This window comes from Marmota monax, unplaced genomic scaffold (genome assembly GCF_021218885.2).
Source record: "Marmota monax isolate L192 unplaced genomic scaffold, Marmota_monax_Labrador192_F-V1.1 WCK01_AAM20220418_F8-fsc00022, whole genome shotgun sequence".
NCBI classification, from domain to species: Eukaryota; Metazoa; Chordata; class Mammalia; order Rodentia; family Sciuridae; genus Marmota; species Marmota monax.
This window is the reverse complement of record NW_026695215.1, coordinates 4,880,017-4,897,002: the sequence shown is the minus strand read 5'-3', so window position 1 is coordinate 4,897,002 and position 16,986 is coordinate 4,880,017. Positions and strand designations below refer to the sequence as shown.

The 16,986-nt window shown below is 48.6% G+C and overlaps 1 protein-coding gene and 1 long non-coding RNA gene across 4 annotated transcripts in view; one reads left to right on the top strand and one right to left on the bottom strand.

The window, feature by feature from the left end:
• Positions 1 to 16,986, bottom strand: part of Kcnab1 (potassium voltage-gated channel subfamily A regulatory beta subunit 1) — a 308,966-nt gene that overhangs the window by 69,532 nt on the left and 222,448 nt on the right. For both annotated transcript variants that reach the window (XM_046431730.2, XM_046431731.2), the window contains exon 3: positions 3,153 to 3,190. In XM_046431730.2, coding sequence (XP_046287686.1) covers positions 3,153 to 3,190 — 38 coding nt within the window. The remainder of the gene's footprint in view (positions 1 to 3,152; positions 3,191 to 16,986) is intronic.
• On the top strand, positions 176 to 12,823 carry LOC124084430 (uncharacterized). Of its 2 annotated transcripts, XR_009225631.1 has the most exons (5): positions 176 to 2,507; positions 3,467 to 3,564; positions 7,719 to 7,816; positions 8,875 to 9,640; positions 9,752 to 12,823. It is a non-coding gene; the product is annotated as an uncharacterized LOC124084430 (long non-coding RNA). The 2 variants fall into 2 exon arrangements; XR_009225630.1 differs by having other exon boundaries at positions 177 to 2,507; positions 8,875 to 12,823.

Genomic DNA, 16,986 nt, shown 5'->3' with positions numbered 1-16,986 from the left:
GTCATTCTCAGTTGGAAAGAGAATAAAAGCAGCCCCAGGCATGGGCAATGTGGGGGACAGCCCTCAGAGGTAGAGTGGGCAGTATCCTCAAGCGGGCTGGGAGCACAGCCAGGTCGGCACATCTGTGCTTCCCCCTCTGCTGGACAGACCTGGTACCACAACATCTCTGTGGTCTGATCTCTGACAAAGAGGGTCACATGCACCACTGTCAACTCCAGTCCTCAACTGCTCTCTCGGAGCCCATAGCTTTTGGCAGCTGATGCCTCCTGATCTGAAATCTTGTGACTTTCTCCCTGGAGGCTCAGTGGAATTGGCTGATGAACCAAAGGTCTGACAGGGGCATGACTAATCAAACTCCCACACCCAAGTTCAGCCAAGCCCCAGGCAGCCTGCGAAGCCTACTGAGTGGACACGGAGAGAAGGAGCCATGTCTGACTCGGGGTCAGCTCCCCACCGCCCAGCCTGCAGGACATCTGGAGCTCCTGCGTCCTCTGTGCCACTGACCACAGTGGCAATGGCACAGGGGAGCAGAGGGACAGCTAGACACAGCTTTGGGACAGCTGCAGAGGTGAGGTGGCACCCCACAGTCGAGAGGGGCCATTTTGCTGATCAGTCGTTGGAGGAATTTCGCATCTAGGGATGATTACAACTGATTTTTCCATTTTGGCTTTTGAAGGTGGGCTCCAGTTGCTTCATCAGCATTTCCAAGATAAACTGTTTTTCTGTTGTTTTGAAAATTGGCCTATAGGAAGATTGTTATGCTAGCAAAGTGGAATCCGTGCAGATCCTTTAGCACAACAGCAACAAATGTGCTACTACTGGTTGTAACTTGTCACTGTACTTACCATGACTAGAGGTTAGAAGTTAACAACTATGTTTTTTCCCATTATGACTGTTTTAGAAATTACCGCGCTTGCTGTCTGTGTTACCCTTGTATCACCTGATGTATGGTGGATTATTGGGAAGTGTATGACTTATCTAAGGAGGAATTTTAAGATAAGAATGAGAATTCTTGGCCTAGTGATGTGGAGGGACTTCCCAGCCACAGCGTCTGAAGACCTCAGCCCTGGGCTCACCCTGCACACCCTGGCCTGGAGAGCCGGAGCCCTGGCAGCAGAGAGCAGGCCCTGTGAAGGGGACAGCAGAGACTGGAGACAGCCGGTTGCCAACTTCAGGCCTCCCTCCCTGCTCGCTGCCACCCTGGGACCTGCAGCAGACTCTGCCATGTGTCCTCTGGCCCTCCTTCAGGAAAGACAGGATCATCCCCTGATGCTGGAGCGCTTCAATGGTCAGCCTTCTCTCAAAATTGTACTAGGTGTGAGCCACCTTGCCCAAGGTCAGGCCTGCTTCCAGTCAGCCTCCGTCCACTTGCCTGTTGGTACAGGGACGTAAAGGCCCAGTCCTCTCGCTTCAACCTGGGACCACTCTGCTGACTGGCTCAGCTCGTGGGGTTGGCTAGCCACTGTCGGTCCATCCCCTCTGTCCTTCCCCCATCCTGCTTCCTCCCCTGCCCTGAGTGGGTCCCCAGAACATTTAGGCAGCTGTCCTGTAGGTCATTGCTAACTTAGAGCCCACTTCCTAGGGACCCCATGATTCAAGCCCTCCATGGAGATCTGAGCCCAGTACTGGGAGCTGGTAGTCAGATAAGAATGTGCAGCTGAGACGCCCCAGATCTGTTAAATTACACTAGTGACTTTGGGAGCTGTGGGGAGAGGTCCCTGTTCCCCAAGCTCCTCCTTAGGAACAACATGGATGTAAAACTGCCTCTGCAAAGGGCTTCTTTTGGCCAGGTGGCTGCCTAAGCACTTTGAGACACTCTCATTAAACCTAACCAGATCCTGCTGAGAAGGGGCATCTAGTGACAGCTGTTGGTAAATGTAAAAGTTAGTAACTCAAGTTAGTCAATGCAGAGTGGGACCTGGTCCCACTGAGTGTATCCACTCAGATACACTATCTCTGATTCTTTGATGGCCCTGCAGGTGTACATATACTATTCCCCACTCCTTAGTGTTCTTGCGGATATATACTATCCCGACTCCTCAGTAGTCTTGACTCTTTGCTGGTTCTGCAGGTATATACTATCCTGCAGGTATATACTATCCTGGTGTTGTTCAGGTATATACTATCTCCCAATCCTCAGTGTTCTTGCAGATATATACTATCCTGATTCCTCAGTGATCCTGCAGTTATATCTATCTTGACTCCTTGATGGTTCTGCAAGTATATACTATCCTGACTCGTTGGTGTTGTTCAGGTATATACTATCCTGACTCCTCAGTGGTCCTGCAGGTATGTAACTATCCTGACTCCTTGTTGGTTCTGCAGGTATAGACTATCCCCACTCCTCAGTGTTCTTACAGGTATATACTATCCTGACTCCTCAATGTTGTTGCAGGTAGGTAAGGAAGGACCAGAAACACACTAAGGTGTTGAACTCAGGAGGAATTTTTGCCACTCAGTGCCTGCATACCTCATGCCCTGAAGCCAATGATAATAACATCACCTTGGTAAGCACTGTTCTGAATGTGTAAATGATGAGCTAAAGGAACTTTACAGTAAATACAATTCCTATAGCTGCCCTTGGCCTGAGTGCCATTCCCTACCAGTCAGAGGTTAAGCAAGCGTCTGATGGGCATGATGTGCTAGTCCTTTCCGTGGACTTCCAGGGCAGCATCACTGTCCCATTCTCTGTAGAATGGACAGAGAGGTTGGTTATCTTGCCCACACCAGGGTGACCAATTGCCTGGTTTGCTTAGGACCGAGAGCCTTTCTGTGATGTGATCTTTCAGTGCTAAAACTGAGAAACTCGTGTGCCGACTGGGGCCAACGGGTCACCCTAGTTGAAACAGGAAAGGAATAAGTCAATAAAACAAACACACGCAACGACAGCAGTGAAGTCTTTTCATAAACTAATATTAATTCTAAACTGTCTCACTTTCTGTTGAGCCTGCTTGTTTAATAGATTGACAATCTCAAGGACTATTAATAGGCTAAATGTACACACAAGAAGCAAGATGAAATTGAGTCTTCACCATTTCCTGGGCTCTGAGCATCATCCCTGTAAAATGTCGGGGTCCCAGGAGCAGGCTTCTCATTGCACGGCCCTCTGCATTTTCCTTTCATCAGCATAGTAGATGCGAAAATTAACTTACCTCATCTGAAATCTGACCTCCAAATGTCACCCATGTTCCTAGAAAAGATTAAATATTGGCACATTATTCCTAATAATTTCTAATAGTGTACATGAGAGGAAACCCCATGGCGGGGCTATCTCGGGGAGGAGTTGCACGGGGAGTTCTCAGGGTGCCGGGGTGAGGGCGCATGCAGGTGCATGTGGACTGCTGTCTGATCTCTCCTCTCACTGGGTGTCAGAGGGACCTGCAAGCCCCGGGGGAGGGGGTCCTTTTCTTCACCCCAGGTGCTCATGGCAGCCCTGTCCTCAATGACGTTTCCTCTTTTGCTCCAGGTTCATGACTGCCACTGTACAAGAACCCTCCTGTCACGCCCACCCTGGCCACACACCATTCTTGCTTCTGCTTGGCTCAAAGCCACCTGAAGGTGAAGGTGAGACCTTGGATTACGCATCTGCCCTGCTTTACCTCCAATGAGGGGCTCTGTCTTCCCTGTTGGCTTTCTGAAGGAACCCCTCTGATGTCTTTCCGGTTTTCACTTGCACGGCCCAGAAGGGGTCGCTCTGCACCTTCTCTGTATGACTTGCTCCTCCTGAATGGAACTCTCCCCTGGCTTGGGTGGGGCAGAGGTACAGCAGGGGTGAGCGTGGGGGGGGGGGCAGGGCAGGACAGGGCAGGAGGCAGAGCCATCATGCATGTGTAAAGCGAGAGAGGCAGACGCCTCTGAGCAGGCTCAGCCACACCAGTCTGCCCCCTCCATCCAGGAGGTGGAGGTTCACAATGCCCCCACTGACAGTCCTGGGGCGGCAGAGGAAGGGAGTGCTCTACCTAGACAGATGGCTCTCAGAGAAGCCTCTTAGATGGTGGCACCTTGGTGGAGTCTCACAGGAGCTAACTGGATGAAGAAGGAAGGGGCGGGCATTTCAGATAGAGGCCAGGGCTTGGGCAAGACCAGTTGGGAGTGCCCTGGAGTGTGCTGGCAGCCAAGGGGCAGAGGGGCTGTGCTTGGCGACCTGTGGGAACTGCTGTGAGCTTTTTACATTTCATAACAGTGGTCATTGCTACCAGCACAGAACACCTTTCAAACACCAGGCCGTGTGCTAGGAGATGCTTTTCTGATCATTTTGACACACTCACAAGGCAGGCTTACTGTCCACGTTTCCAGATGGGGAACCCTCGTATGTGAGTTAGCCAGGCCACCCAGACACACCTGGCTTCAGAACGCTGTCATCACCCACAGGCCCCATTAGAAGATCCCCCCCCTTAATCACGATGCTCCACAGAAGTGTGTTGTCCTGATCACACCTTTTCCCCTTGGTCCTCAGGGGACCCAAACAAAGGTAGGGTATAAAATGATTTTGCCACTAAACTCTGCAGCCCCAGAGGTTGCAAATGGGCAGCCAGAAACCACACTCAGTTGCAAGGCTTGACTAGATGGAGTGACCCACTTGGCATTTTAATAAACCTTGAGTGAGTCACCAAGGTTTAAATACTTAGGAGACTTTTCTTAAGCTTTTGATTCCCAGCGTCTCTGGACAGCAGAGGATCTGTGTCCCCACGATGCTGGCATGCTCCCCATCGGAGCCCCCATTATGTCTTCCCATCGTTTTCCCGACACCGAAATCAGTGTACAAATCTTGTACACTGGCAGTCATGAACCTGGAGCAAAAGAGGAAACGTAGACCATAGGTAGATCACCATTTTTCTTACTGTAAAATTAAGAGGAAAATGAACTTGTGGATCTAAAAAGCAGAGCTAAGCATTTAATGAACTAATATGAGAGCCCTTTCTTCCTGTGGAGGAGAAGATCATCCAAACAAAGAACGTCTGCATAGAAAAACTATGTCCTAAAGCACTACAATCAAGCCAGCCGTGAGTGGTGCACAGGAGGGATGGGATCTGAGGACTTAATGGACTGAAGAAATGGCTGTTGTTTTTTTTTTGAATGAGAATAAAATAAGCGCACTGCTGTGAAATGCGGCTGTCTATTAAATGAAAAAATTGCCTGGGCGTCAAAACCTTTTTACAGAAAACTCGTTCATAAAAGAGCCTCTTTGGAATTCTGCAGAAATTGTGTACAGAGTATAAACAGGCATTTGCAGATGTTAGTATAACCAGCATCTTTGTGGCTTGGCATGTTAAAAATATAAATAAATTGAGAACTTTCAGGACAAGTTAAGTTATTGGTGGTATTTTTTAGAGCAGCAATTAAGAACGTAGATATAAAGGACCACACACAGCTATGTGGTGTGGTGAGAGTTTTGAAAGGGTCCAAGAATTTGTGGACAAGGAGCTTATGAAAGGCAGAGCCTCAATAAGTGGCTTACTCTGATGAAAAGGTTGTAGACTGTTCAGGAGCAGAACACACTGGGAAAGTCACCATGTGTCACCATGGACGGGCCTGGCAAGGGCAGGTTGCCATGGACCAAAGAGGCACATTTTGTTGGACTCTCTACCCAAGTCCATTAACTTTTTTATGCATCAGGAATTGCTTTGAGCTAAAGAGCAAAAAATGGGACAAGCTACGGATGCAGTAATTAATGCCACAAATCGGCTATTCTTCTGTCTTCAGGCAAAATCAGGTCAGTGTTTGCTGAATGAATCTGCTGACTTGACCTGCAGCTGCTGCAGAGGCTTTTAAACTGCTCGTTCTCTCAAAGAAAGAGTCCTGTCTCCATGGAGCCACGAAGACCGGGCTCCATCTGCTCTGCTTGCCACGTTACAACTCGACTGGATATTCTGAGTATTTTCCTGCAGGGACATTATCAAGTGTAGGTGCTCCTTGACTTACAATGGGGTTATGTCCTGAAAAATCCAGCACAACATGAAAATATCAAAAAGGCATTCAGTGCACCTGACCTGCCAAACCTCAGCTCAGCTGCATGGTCCAGGGCAGAGCACTTTTTCTTTGCGATTAGGTGTTTCTCCAGGGGCTGAGCCACCACCATGAGAGCATGGCCGGCACACTGCTGGCCAGGGAAAGATCAAACTTCAACATCTGAATTACAGGAGCAGGGGACAGAGCTTGGCGGTAGAGTGCATGCCCAGCATGCACAGGGCCCTTGTTCTCCCCAGTACTGCCAAACTAAGCAGCCTGAATCCTGGCTTCTACTGAGTGTGCACAGGTTCGCACCATCCATCACCAAGTTGAGAAACAGTGAGTCTCAACCCCCTGAGCCAGAGATAGCCATGTGCCTGAGCAGTCACTTGCTCCTCTCAGTTCTGACCAAACGGAAGCTTTGTTGAGGAATAATCTGGTCCCCTTTCCTACATGCGTTATGGTCACCTGAAATCCATTCTCTAAAACTGTGTTTTTGAAAACTGAATCCGAAAAATGTCTCTCATTTCAAACTTTGTGAAAATAAATTTTCATTACTTAGCTTACCTTTCATAATTGATTTTGGGGGTGGGGGTTCCAGAGATTGAGGTCAAAGGCACTCGACCACTGAGCCACATCCCCAGCCCTGTTTTGTATTTTATGTAGAGACAGGGTCTCACTGAGTTGCTTAGTGCCTCACTTTTGCTGAGATTGGCTTTAAAGTCGTGATCCTCCTGCCTTAGCCTCCCAAGCCGCTGGGATTACAGCCACTATCCCAGCAAATAACTGGTTTTTGATAGGGCTATGATTTGAAAGTATGAAGCCATGGTACAAAATGATTTTGAAGACTAAATAGGACAGATGCTCAGAGTAGACTTTATGCACATCTCGGAGGGCGTTCTCTGCAAGAGCCTTTAACAATGATTTCATTCTCACTGAAGAAAGCCCATGTCTAGGGTCAGCTCTGTTCCAAAGTTAACCTGTAAAAACCCCTCCCTGCCCTGGTTTCCACACATTACGTGAAAAAATAGAGCCTGAAAGAGTGCTGTTTCAGAAGAAAATGTTATGCTGAAGCAGCAAGGAATTATGAGAGAATGGCATAGTAAATATTAAATATCTTTGTTTTTCAGTTAAATTTAAAACTGTTAATATAAAGTAAGATCTGAATATCATATTTATTTACCTTAAGTTACAGGGATGGTTTGAATGGTTATGTTCCTCCAAAAGTTCATGCTCTGGGAACTTGGTCCCCAGGTGGTGCTGAGGACAGTGGTGGGACTTTCAAGAGGGGGGACCTCATGGGAGGTCCTTAGAGCTCTGGGGATGTGAGGTTGCTCTCTTGTGACGCTTGAGTAATTCTCCTGAGATGGTTGTTATAAAAGGAGCAAGCCTGGCCCCTCCCACCTTCTCTGCTTCTGTCTGAGATAGAATTGCTTTTGTATTTCTATACACTCTCCTGCCCAGGGGTGCCACTATCCACAGCCCTCATAAGACCCCAAGCCCATGCCATCCCACCTATACCCAGCTCCACCTGATCTTGGGAGTGACCCTGCAAAACTGTGAGCTAAATCAACCTCCTTTTCTTCATATGAAGCCCTCCTTAGGTATTTTGTTACAGTAATGAAAACCTAGTAAGTTCTGTAACAGGGTCCACTTCATGCTTTGAAGCACCCTTACTGCTCTGCCATTGCAACTTATTTTGAAACTGACTTGGTTTTTTCCCCCTTCTCTTCTTCCTTTCTCCCCTCCCTACCCTTGGGGGAAGCAAGATTACCCTTCCTGCCATCCTAGGCCGAGTTATCTGTCCTTGAGAACATATCCACCACAGCAGTGAAGTACCTCAAACTTCAGGACGGCTCTGGAAGAGGTAAGAAACGGCTCTCCCTCAGGACCACCAGAAGATGACGACCCCTGACAGGGTACACCTGGAACACAGCCTTTGAGGCCCCTCTTTCAAAGCTCCCTGACAGGAACAGTCACAGCTCTGGGACAGGAGTCTCCTGTGTCCCTCTTTGCTAACACAACAGTAAAACTTCTTTTTCCTTTTTCTCAATCGTGTCCCCATTCTTGGATTGGCATGGGGGACAAGGACTGAGTCTCCAGTGACGGTTCCATACCTCCTCCTTAGTTCAGTAAATCTAAGTGTGTGTTTCCTGGGGCTTGTCCCTCCTTTCCCCGACTTGCTTTTGTTCAAGTGGGCTGCCTCTCTGGCCTTCGAGACTTTCTGTGCTAGTTTAAAAGCTGTGGTTTATAGACTTTGTATTTTTATTAGAGAGAAGCAGAGGCTGGAATTTTGCCTTGCACAGCTCAGACACCCACAGCCCTAGAACAGAGGTGGCCTTAGCAGGTGGCTGGTAAGCACGGGGAGGTGAATTTTATTGCCCTGCCCACTGTCCTGAGCCGTCAGACATGGGGATGATTTCCATGAACACAACAGAGGAGAGCTCTCCTCAACCCTCTTCGGTTTTCTGGTCTCCAGATGATGGAGATGTTTCTCCTGTCCAGGGCACCCACCCTGCCCAGGGCCCCCCTGGAGAAGAGCTGGGGAAGGTCCTCTTCCCTGGTGGCCAGGCCTCTGGTGAGGAGGGCTGGATAATAGGGTGGGCAGGCCACTACCTGCCCAGGAAGGGTTCCACCCTCCTGCTGGAGAAGGCTGGAGTGCAGCTTCTGGACGGAGAAGGGGGCTGTGCCACTGTGGCTTTATTCTCTACCCACCCCCAAGCCCCAGAAGAGCTAAGGCGGTTCATTAGTTAATATGATTCTCAAAAAAACCCTCTGTGACAATTAATCACCTTTCTGCCTCTAATGAGGACATGCCTTCCTGAGACCTGGGAAGGGGTGTGACTATTTCACCATGAAATCTCCAATTAGTGGGTGTTACAAGATTGTTTTACTAAACTGACACTTGTTATTTCTAACCTATAGACGCAGAGGGGGCACACACACAGCTGTGGAGCTGAGATGGTGTCTTCTGATGGAACCTCTTGAGTCACCAGGAAACACATGCTTTGAAAACCCCTTGGCTCCCGGAGTACACCCGCCGCGGAGCAGGAAAACGGCTGATGGAACATGAACAAGGAAAGAAAACTGCCTGCTGCACACACGTGCACGCGCAATCAGACATGCACACACATACACACGCACGCACACACTCATACACACGCGCACCCTGATCTTGGTTACTTAGCTCCTTGGGGGCTGAGAGAGAAGCTGCTTCCTGCTCACTCATTTGGGAAGCATGCTTGTCATTTAAGCGACCTCCTTGCTGGAGTTCGAGGTGGTGTTTATACACTTAAGGTGTCGCCGTGTTCACACATGACATTGCCACAGGGCAGTTTTCAGAACCAGGCCACTGATGCTGCTGTGGCATGGCTGACTGAACTGTGGGTTCTTGAACTTGGCTGTCCTCTGTTCTGTCTGGGATTGTGACGGGTTCTAGCACTGCCTTTCTGTCTGTTCTTCTGCCTCCCCTGCCTTGCAGGCAGCTCCTCCGCCTTTCCTGGCCTCTCAGGACCTCAACACTGGTCAACGCCCTGGGAAACGTCCCTTGACTTGGGTTTGAGTCACTTCCGCGGACAGGCACAGAGCTCATCTCACCTCTCAGGAGGAAGAGCCCTGCAGCTGGGAACCGGGAGGTGGGCTTGCTCAGCCCATCTGAGGACCTGAAGTCTGAACAGCCAGAGGGGAGGAGGTGAGGTGCAGGGGCCATGGGGCCAGATCACCTGGGCTCATGTCAGTCATCAGAGGACCTGGGAGAGGCCAAGGATGAGTCCCTCTGATTTTTCTCTTATTTATTTTTGAGGTACTTGGATCTGTGCAGGGCCTTGCCCATGGTGAGCAGATGCACCACCACTGAGCCACACCCCAGGCCTTGATCTTCTTTTAAAAGGACGCTGCTCTGGTTAAGGACAGACCAAGGCTGAAACAGGGCACGGTCCCGAGGTGACTGTGGGTGAGACACACTCGTGGCTTGATCTCAGGTGGTGATAGGGAGGACAGGGAGGTGGGGGTGACTGCATTTGGATAGATTTTGAAGGAGAGGGCTAGGACTTGCTGCTTAAGCAGATGCAGGGCAGAGAGAAGGCGAGACTCCAACACAGGGTTAGAGTGCGGGGAGAATGGGCAGCCAGTTCAACTGCTTTCATACGAACTGGTGGACTTTAAGTTTTGTAAACAGGACATGTGAATACAGTCAAGGTTGATCACAAGTGGTTATATTGAGAAGTTTTTAATATAGAGGCATTTAGGGACATCTGGAGTGTCCCAGGAGCTTTATGTGTTGACCTGGCCCCTCACCAGACCATGAAACCATATTCTCTGGAAGGGACTCCAGCTGAAGTATTTTCAAAGCTCCACAGACAACTGAAACAGCAGCCAAGGTTGAGACCACAGTGCTGGGCTCCTCCTGCTGGGGCACCTCCTCCTTGTCTTCCCACCCCGACTGGCCTCTTCTTGCTCAATTGCTGCTGTCCCCATTTTATAGAGGTGACTTGCCCAACATTCCAGTAACTAGAAGTGGCTGAGTGGGAGCTTCACTAACCCCAGCAAACCAGCTGCCCACCTGCCCTCCACTAGCAGGATGCCATGCAGAGGGTAGTTCTTTCAATACCAGATCAAAACCAACAGAAGCCAAATCCTCAGCCGTCTGTCCGAGGGATGTCTGGTGGTGGGGCTGGATGTACAGACAGATGACAGAGGCGAGGAGCTGTCCCCTCTACCTATTTTGGAAAATGGGGGTACCTCCTGCACAGGGCAGGGGCAGTCAGGCAGCCCCCTGCTCATCAGTGGTGGTAATAACAATTCATTGACAGGAATTTTTGGAGGATTAGTGAAATTTGGCAGGTGCTTGTGTCTCCAACACAGCACTCGCTTGAATCCCCAGTCTCGCCTCTGTGAGTTTTAAGCTCCCTTGGGAGCTGCCCTCTGAGGGTCTGATTCTGTGGATCTGAGGTGCAGCCAGCTCATCTGTGTATCCAACAAACATCCCAGGTGATCTGGAGGACAATGACCCATTGAGTAACCGAGCCGCGGCCACAGGAGAGGAAACTGGACGCAGCCCTGGGCTTGGGCTCCTGAAACTCGCCTGAGGCTGCCCACTCTTCAAATGGTGCTGGGGCCTCAGCCTCCTGGTCAGCTTCCCATCTGCCAATGTTCTCCACGAGCCTGGCCCTTATTTTTGGAAGCAAACTGCAGCCTGATCTTTCATTTTTGGCTTCTAGAGTGTTATTAATGAGCATCTGGCCAGAGTTAACAGATGTGATAACAACTCAGCCTTTTAAAAAAAAAATTTAACTTTGATTATCTTTTCCTTCAAGAACCAGTAATGTCACCCAGACTGTCTGGGGGAGAGGTGGGGCTCTCCCACACCTGGGCTTTACAAAAGTGCTTGAAAGGCAATAACACCAGGCAGGGCAGTGGTATAGGCCACAAGAAATGACAGCGTGCCTCTGGGGTAGGTGACATATAGGCAGTATTGCCATCTACAGGTAAAGGACACACACACACATACACTTTTTAAAAAGGACTAAATGTCATTTAAAACCCTTTCCACAGCTTATGCTTTCTGCATAAATAAGTACATAGTAAAATAGGAAACTATGGCCAGATGAGGAGGAACTCTCAGCATGTGCCATCTTTTCTAGGGTCTTCTCTGTTGGGGCTATAGTCAGTGCTGATGCTCACCAGACCCCTGGAGATCTGAATGACTCCACCTAGCTTCCAGACCAGGAAGCCAGGTGGTAAAGAGGTGGCCCGACACGGCTCGTTGGTTGTGGACTGTCCAAAGCTGCCTCTCTCCATAGCCCTGTGCTGCCTTCTGGTGCTGAAGGTCCACCTGTCCTGTGCTCCTGCCCAGTGGTGTGGCCAAGTGTTTGCTTCAATGGCTGCTGCAGGGATCTTCCTGAGTCCTCTCCTCTGCCAAATGCATCGCCCACTGAAACATCCTTCCCTGTGACACGCTTTATAACTCTTTCTGCTCCAAACCTCCTATCTGGGAACGAAGAACAACACTTGTTGCCTGTCCTCTGGCCACCTCCCAGCTCAGAGATTGTCTCCTCTCCACCTGCAACCAGGATTTGTCTGGGATCTTGTCTCCTGGAGCAGGGTTTCCAGCCTCGTGCAAGAGCCACCATCACCATGTGAGGCCCTCGAACCCTGCAGAGGTGGAGCCAGGGCCGGAGCCTGGCAGAAGCAGGATGCAACCCCTAAGAGAGGGATCCTGGGCAGACTGCCCTGGGCACAGAGGGCAGAGCATGACCAGGCTAGGCCGGGGAGGGCGGGGCCTCCAGAAGCCAGGAGACTAGACCCTGACGTGTGGATGGCTGGTGGAGACCTGAGGGTGAGGGTTAAGTGGTCCAACAGACGGCTCTTCATGATCCTTAGAGAGAAAGTGCAAACATTTGATGCTTTCTTTCCTTCTTAGATTTAAAGGGTTTCCTATTAGGTGTCAAGGGATGCTGCTAGCTCCACCTTATTATGTTTCTGGGCAAACCTACTGGACTTCTGTTCCTTTATTCATCTGATCAGCACAATCCAAGATAAGCTGTCATTGGAAATGGGATGAAGGGCCAGGGGTGAAATCTTGGACTGTTCAAGAGGTAGTTTCCAGGGATAAAGCAGATTGCAAATGTCGATGTGGGAATGAAATTTCTGCACACAAAATCTCCCCCGACCCAGCAACAACCTGCTCTGCACATGTGGATGGCAGAATTCCTGATGTGTGACATCCTGGCTTGGTCCCCTTCAATTTCCTTATGAGGGCATCACACCTGGATCCAGTTGGCACCTCCGAATTATTGAAGTGAATGTTATTACTTGGATAATCAGAAGCAAAAGTTATTCCTTAAAATAAATCCTTTTTCCCAGAAAATCCAAACCCAAACAGCGTTTCAACAAATCTCAGATCTTCTTTCATCCTGAATGTGAAGAGCAGGTGGTGTTGATATTTTGTTAGCATTTTGTCCTAAGTTTCTTGGCCACAGTTCCTCTTATTTTATTTTCTTGTGCCGATACTTAAGTATTGAGAATTCTTTCTTACAATGAAGTTTCCAGGTCACAGAAAGCCAGCGTTGATCAATGTGGAGGCTTAGGCTTTGAGGAGCTCTTGGTTAGGGCCCAACAAGGTGATCAGAATGGAATCGGAACCACCCACCGTGGGCCTTGGGGACGGAGGGCAACTTCCGATTCTTAGCAATTCAAGTATTTCGGTATCTTCTAAGGTGGGATTAATGACTAGTATTGAAATTCCCCCTGTGATCTCTTAGCATAGTGCTGAAATAGAGTTTGTGCTCACATTCTTTCTTTTTGGATTTAGCTTTTCCTTTCCACAGCAAGTTGCTATGAATAGGAACTCTCTGGGAAAACACTGCTGTTGAGAAGTTTGAAAGTCGGTGTGACCTCCTTTACATTTTCGTCCAATTCTGAAAGTTTATGTCAAATATTCACTGTGCAGAGAGACAGATATATTTGATAGTTCAGTGAGTTGTTCTGCCCCGAACAGTAATAATTTTGGATAACTCTGTGTGTAAAAAACACAGCCTGTGTTCACAGAGCTGACAGGATCTGCTAGGAAATAAATTTTAATTCCAAGGCAGGGCAAAGAAACTTTGTAGAAGAAACAAGAAGGATAATACATTGTGAAAATGAATGAACACTGTCTTGCAGCAGTCCTTGCAATGTCTCTCTCTTAAGCTAGAAACTTCATTGTTTAGGATATTAAGTATCATTAAGGAAAGCTCAAAGTAGGAGCACAAAATGATTTTTGCACTTTAAAAATATATTTATTTAGTTGTAGATGAACACACAGTGTATTTATTTTTATGTGGTGCTGAGGATTGAACCCACTGCCTCACACATGAGAGGCAAGCACTTTACCACTGGGCTACAGCCCCAGCCCCAATTTTTACACTTTTTGACTAAGAAGTTTTTTTCAAAGATAGAAGATAAAACTGAGGGAACATATAAGGGATCATTTCACAAAAATTATAAAAGTAAAAACCAGTTCCCAACCATATTATAAGCAAATTAACTCAGTTTACCTAAAGATGTATGAATTTATATGTAAGGATTAGCTAACTTCATCTGTGCCCAATGGACATCAACTGTTAAGGATCTCAGCTTAAAAAGAATTTTATTTTCCTAATAGGAAGGTCATAGCTGTGTCGAGTGGATGAATGTTTTTGTGCCAGGCATAGAAGGATGCCTAGACTCTCTTTTTATGCACGGATCCTTTTCTATTTCTAAAGAATAGAGATATCCTTTTCACTAATTATATGTAGAAACTTAACATGTCAAAGAAGAAATTGCACCAATCCTAAGTCAGAAAAACCACATCCATCTATTTTCAACTTAGGAGATTCCATTTAACCCATGCTCCATGTAGCCATTCTCCTTTGGGGTGACTTACTACACTGACATTTTTATAATGGTATAGGAGAGGCAGAATAGCTCCCTGAGGGTCTGGAGGAGCTTCCACTGTCAGGACACTGGTGTCCCCAGTCCCGCAATGGTATAGAGATGAGGATGTGTTAACCAGTATACGGACAGAGTAAAATTTCCTAAGATACCAAATGGAAAATCATCCAGACGTGTAACTGACTAGAGGCATCAAAAGACACAAATGCTATATTTTCATTGTCACAGTCCTTTGGATCATTCTCAACCACAAAAAGCAGGACTTCTTGAAATATTTCCAAAACCAACAGCTGGGAACAAGCATGTCATCCCCAGAGGCTGTGTAAGACCTGGCATGTTGGGGACTCTCCTGGAGTGTCTTATGAGTGAGTAAACTCGAGAACCACGGAGGGGGAAGGAGAGCAACAGAAGAACATTCAGTGGACTTGCTTATCTCCTGTGCAGCCTCTTCCAATTCATGGCTGGAAACACCTTAGTCAGAAGGAATTGCCTGTGGTCTCTATTTGAGTTCGTGGGCTGGGAATTCACCAGCCACACATCCAAGTACACACTGGGAGAACATCTGGAGTGCTGGGAGGTGGGCCTGGTTGCCGGGAGCCATTGTGGTGAAATGACAGCAGCATTTACTGCCTTACAGCAGCGATGGCATCAGTTTCTCCTGCTGGCACAGAGGCCCGACTGAGGGAAGCGAAGTGGTCCTAAAGGCAACTCCTGGGGCTCAAAGCTGCCTGCCTGCCGATGACCGTGCACAGCCATGGTGAAGAACATCCACCAGAGATCTGGTGTGCACCCTGCATGATGGTTCCTGAGGTAAGGCAGGATGCAAAGCCCAGGGAGCCCACCAGGAGGAGAGGGTCTGCTGCTTGCTCATCACTGTCTCTCCAACAAAACTCAGTTTTGTGGCCCAACCACCAGCCAGGTCTGTAATTATTTCTTTTATTTTCCAACAACCACAAAGGGTAGATTTTCTAATTTCCTTTCAGATATGCTGGAAATCAAGTGCACAAGACAGTTCTCTTTGCACTGAAATGGATAAGGACACCCGCTCACAGCACGGTCCTGAGAACTGAAGGAGAGGATGAGGGTGTCAGCTTCTCTTTCTAGAACTTTCATGTGCCAGGTACTGTGACATGCACTTTACAGACATTAATTGGCTCATTTAAAACTCATGAGCACTCTGAGTTCCAAGCAGTGAGCTCAGTGGTTGACGAGCAGGAAGGGCATCTGGGAAGGGAGATTCCACAGCCCCACAGCCCCACGATCTCCTCAGTGCATGGCCATGTCCACAACAGCCGGCATGCAAGAGCTCACCAAGTGTCACCTTTCCTCCCATCCCCAGAGAGAGAACATCTGAAGCAGCACAGGTTCCGTGGAAGACTAGGGACTTTTCCAGAGACCTTGGTGAAAGTCAAAGTCACTGGTGGAATGAACCAATTCTGGGGGCTCCAACTATCTTCACAAATAAAGCTCAGGACAATTTATTATTCATCGGGGATTATTCTGAAGTGACATGTGGAGAGTAGTGAAAAGATCAAAACACTAAAAAGATCTAAAATTCTTGATTCTTTTTTTGGTACCAGGGATTGAATCCAGGGGTGGTTAACCATTGAGCCACATCCCCAACCCTTTTTAAATTTTATTTAGAGAAAGGGTCTTGCTAAGTTGCTTAAGACTTCTCTAAGTTGCTGAGGCTGGCCTTGAACTTGTGATCCTCCTACGTCAACCTCTTAAGCTGCTGGGATTGCAGGTGTGTGCCATTGTGCCTGGCAAAATTCTTGGGGATCAAAACTAAATGGAAAGCTGACACCTCACCTGCCACTTGCTTCTTGCCCTGGTCACCAAAGTGTCCTGTGCCCCCACTCTGACTGGGCCTCCTGCAGGCTGTGTGGGGAGCAAAGTGCTCTCGGGTGCTCTAGGCTCCACAGTGGGCTCAGCCACTGATGAGCAAGCAACTGCCCTCAGCCGCACAGGAAGCCAGTTTGGACTCCTTGTCCAGGCCAGGGATCCTGAATGCTGGCTCAAGAAGCAGGACCCTGAAGGGAGCCCAGGCGCCACCCACCAGGTGGCTGGTCTGAGGAAAGGCCCCGCGCAGGGACTTTTAAAAGTTCCCCATGTGACTGCAACGGCACCCAGAGTTGACCACTGGCCTAAGCAGTAGGTCAAGTGGTCAAAAGATTTGACTCACTTCCTCTCTGAGCTCCCAGTACAACAAGAAGCTTCAGAGTGTGGGAAGAGACACAGTAAGTTCTGGGCCCAGCAGGGGAAGAACTAGTCACACTGGAAGTCGAAGGCGGCCTTGACCCCTGACTGGGCACCTCACAGGGCCTTCCGCCTGACCACACGGCTACACACTACTCCTTCCAGATGCTCTCTCTGGTGCTTTGCCCTTCATTTTATAAGCACCATGACCTTCTGTGAAGATCCCAGTGCAGGGAATGACTGTAACAAAAATAGCTCAGTGGAAATAGAAAAAGGGGGAATAAAAGAGTATCAGCAGCCTCATTTTCTGGGACAAGATTACAAGGGCCACCAGAGCGGCTAGAGCAGGGTGCAAGTGACAAGCAGCGGTTTGAGGGAGGCAGGAAAGAATTTCCCCCTCGGTGCTGGGTGGGATGGTCAGGTTCA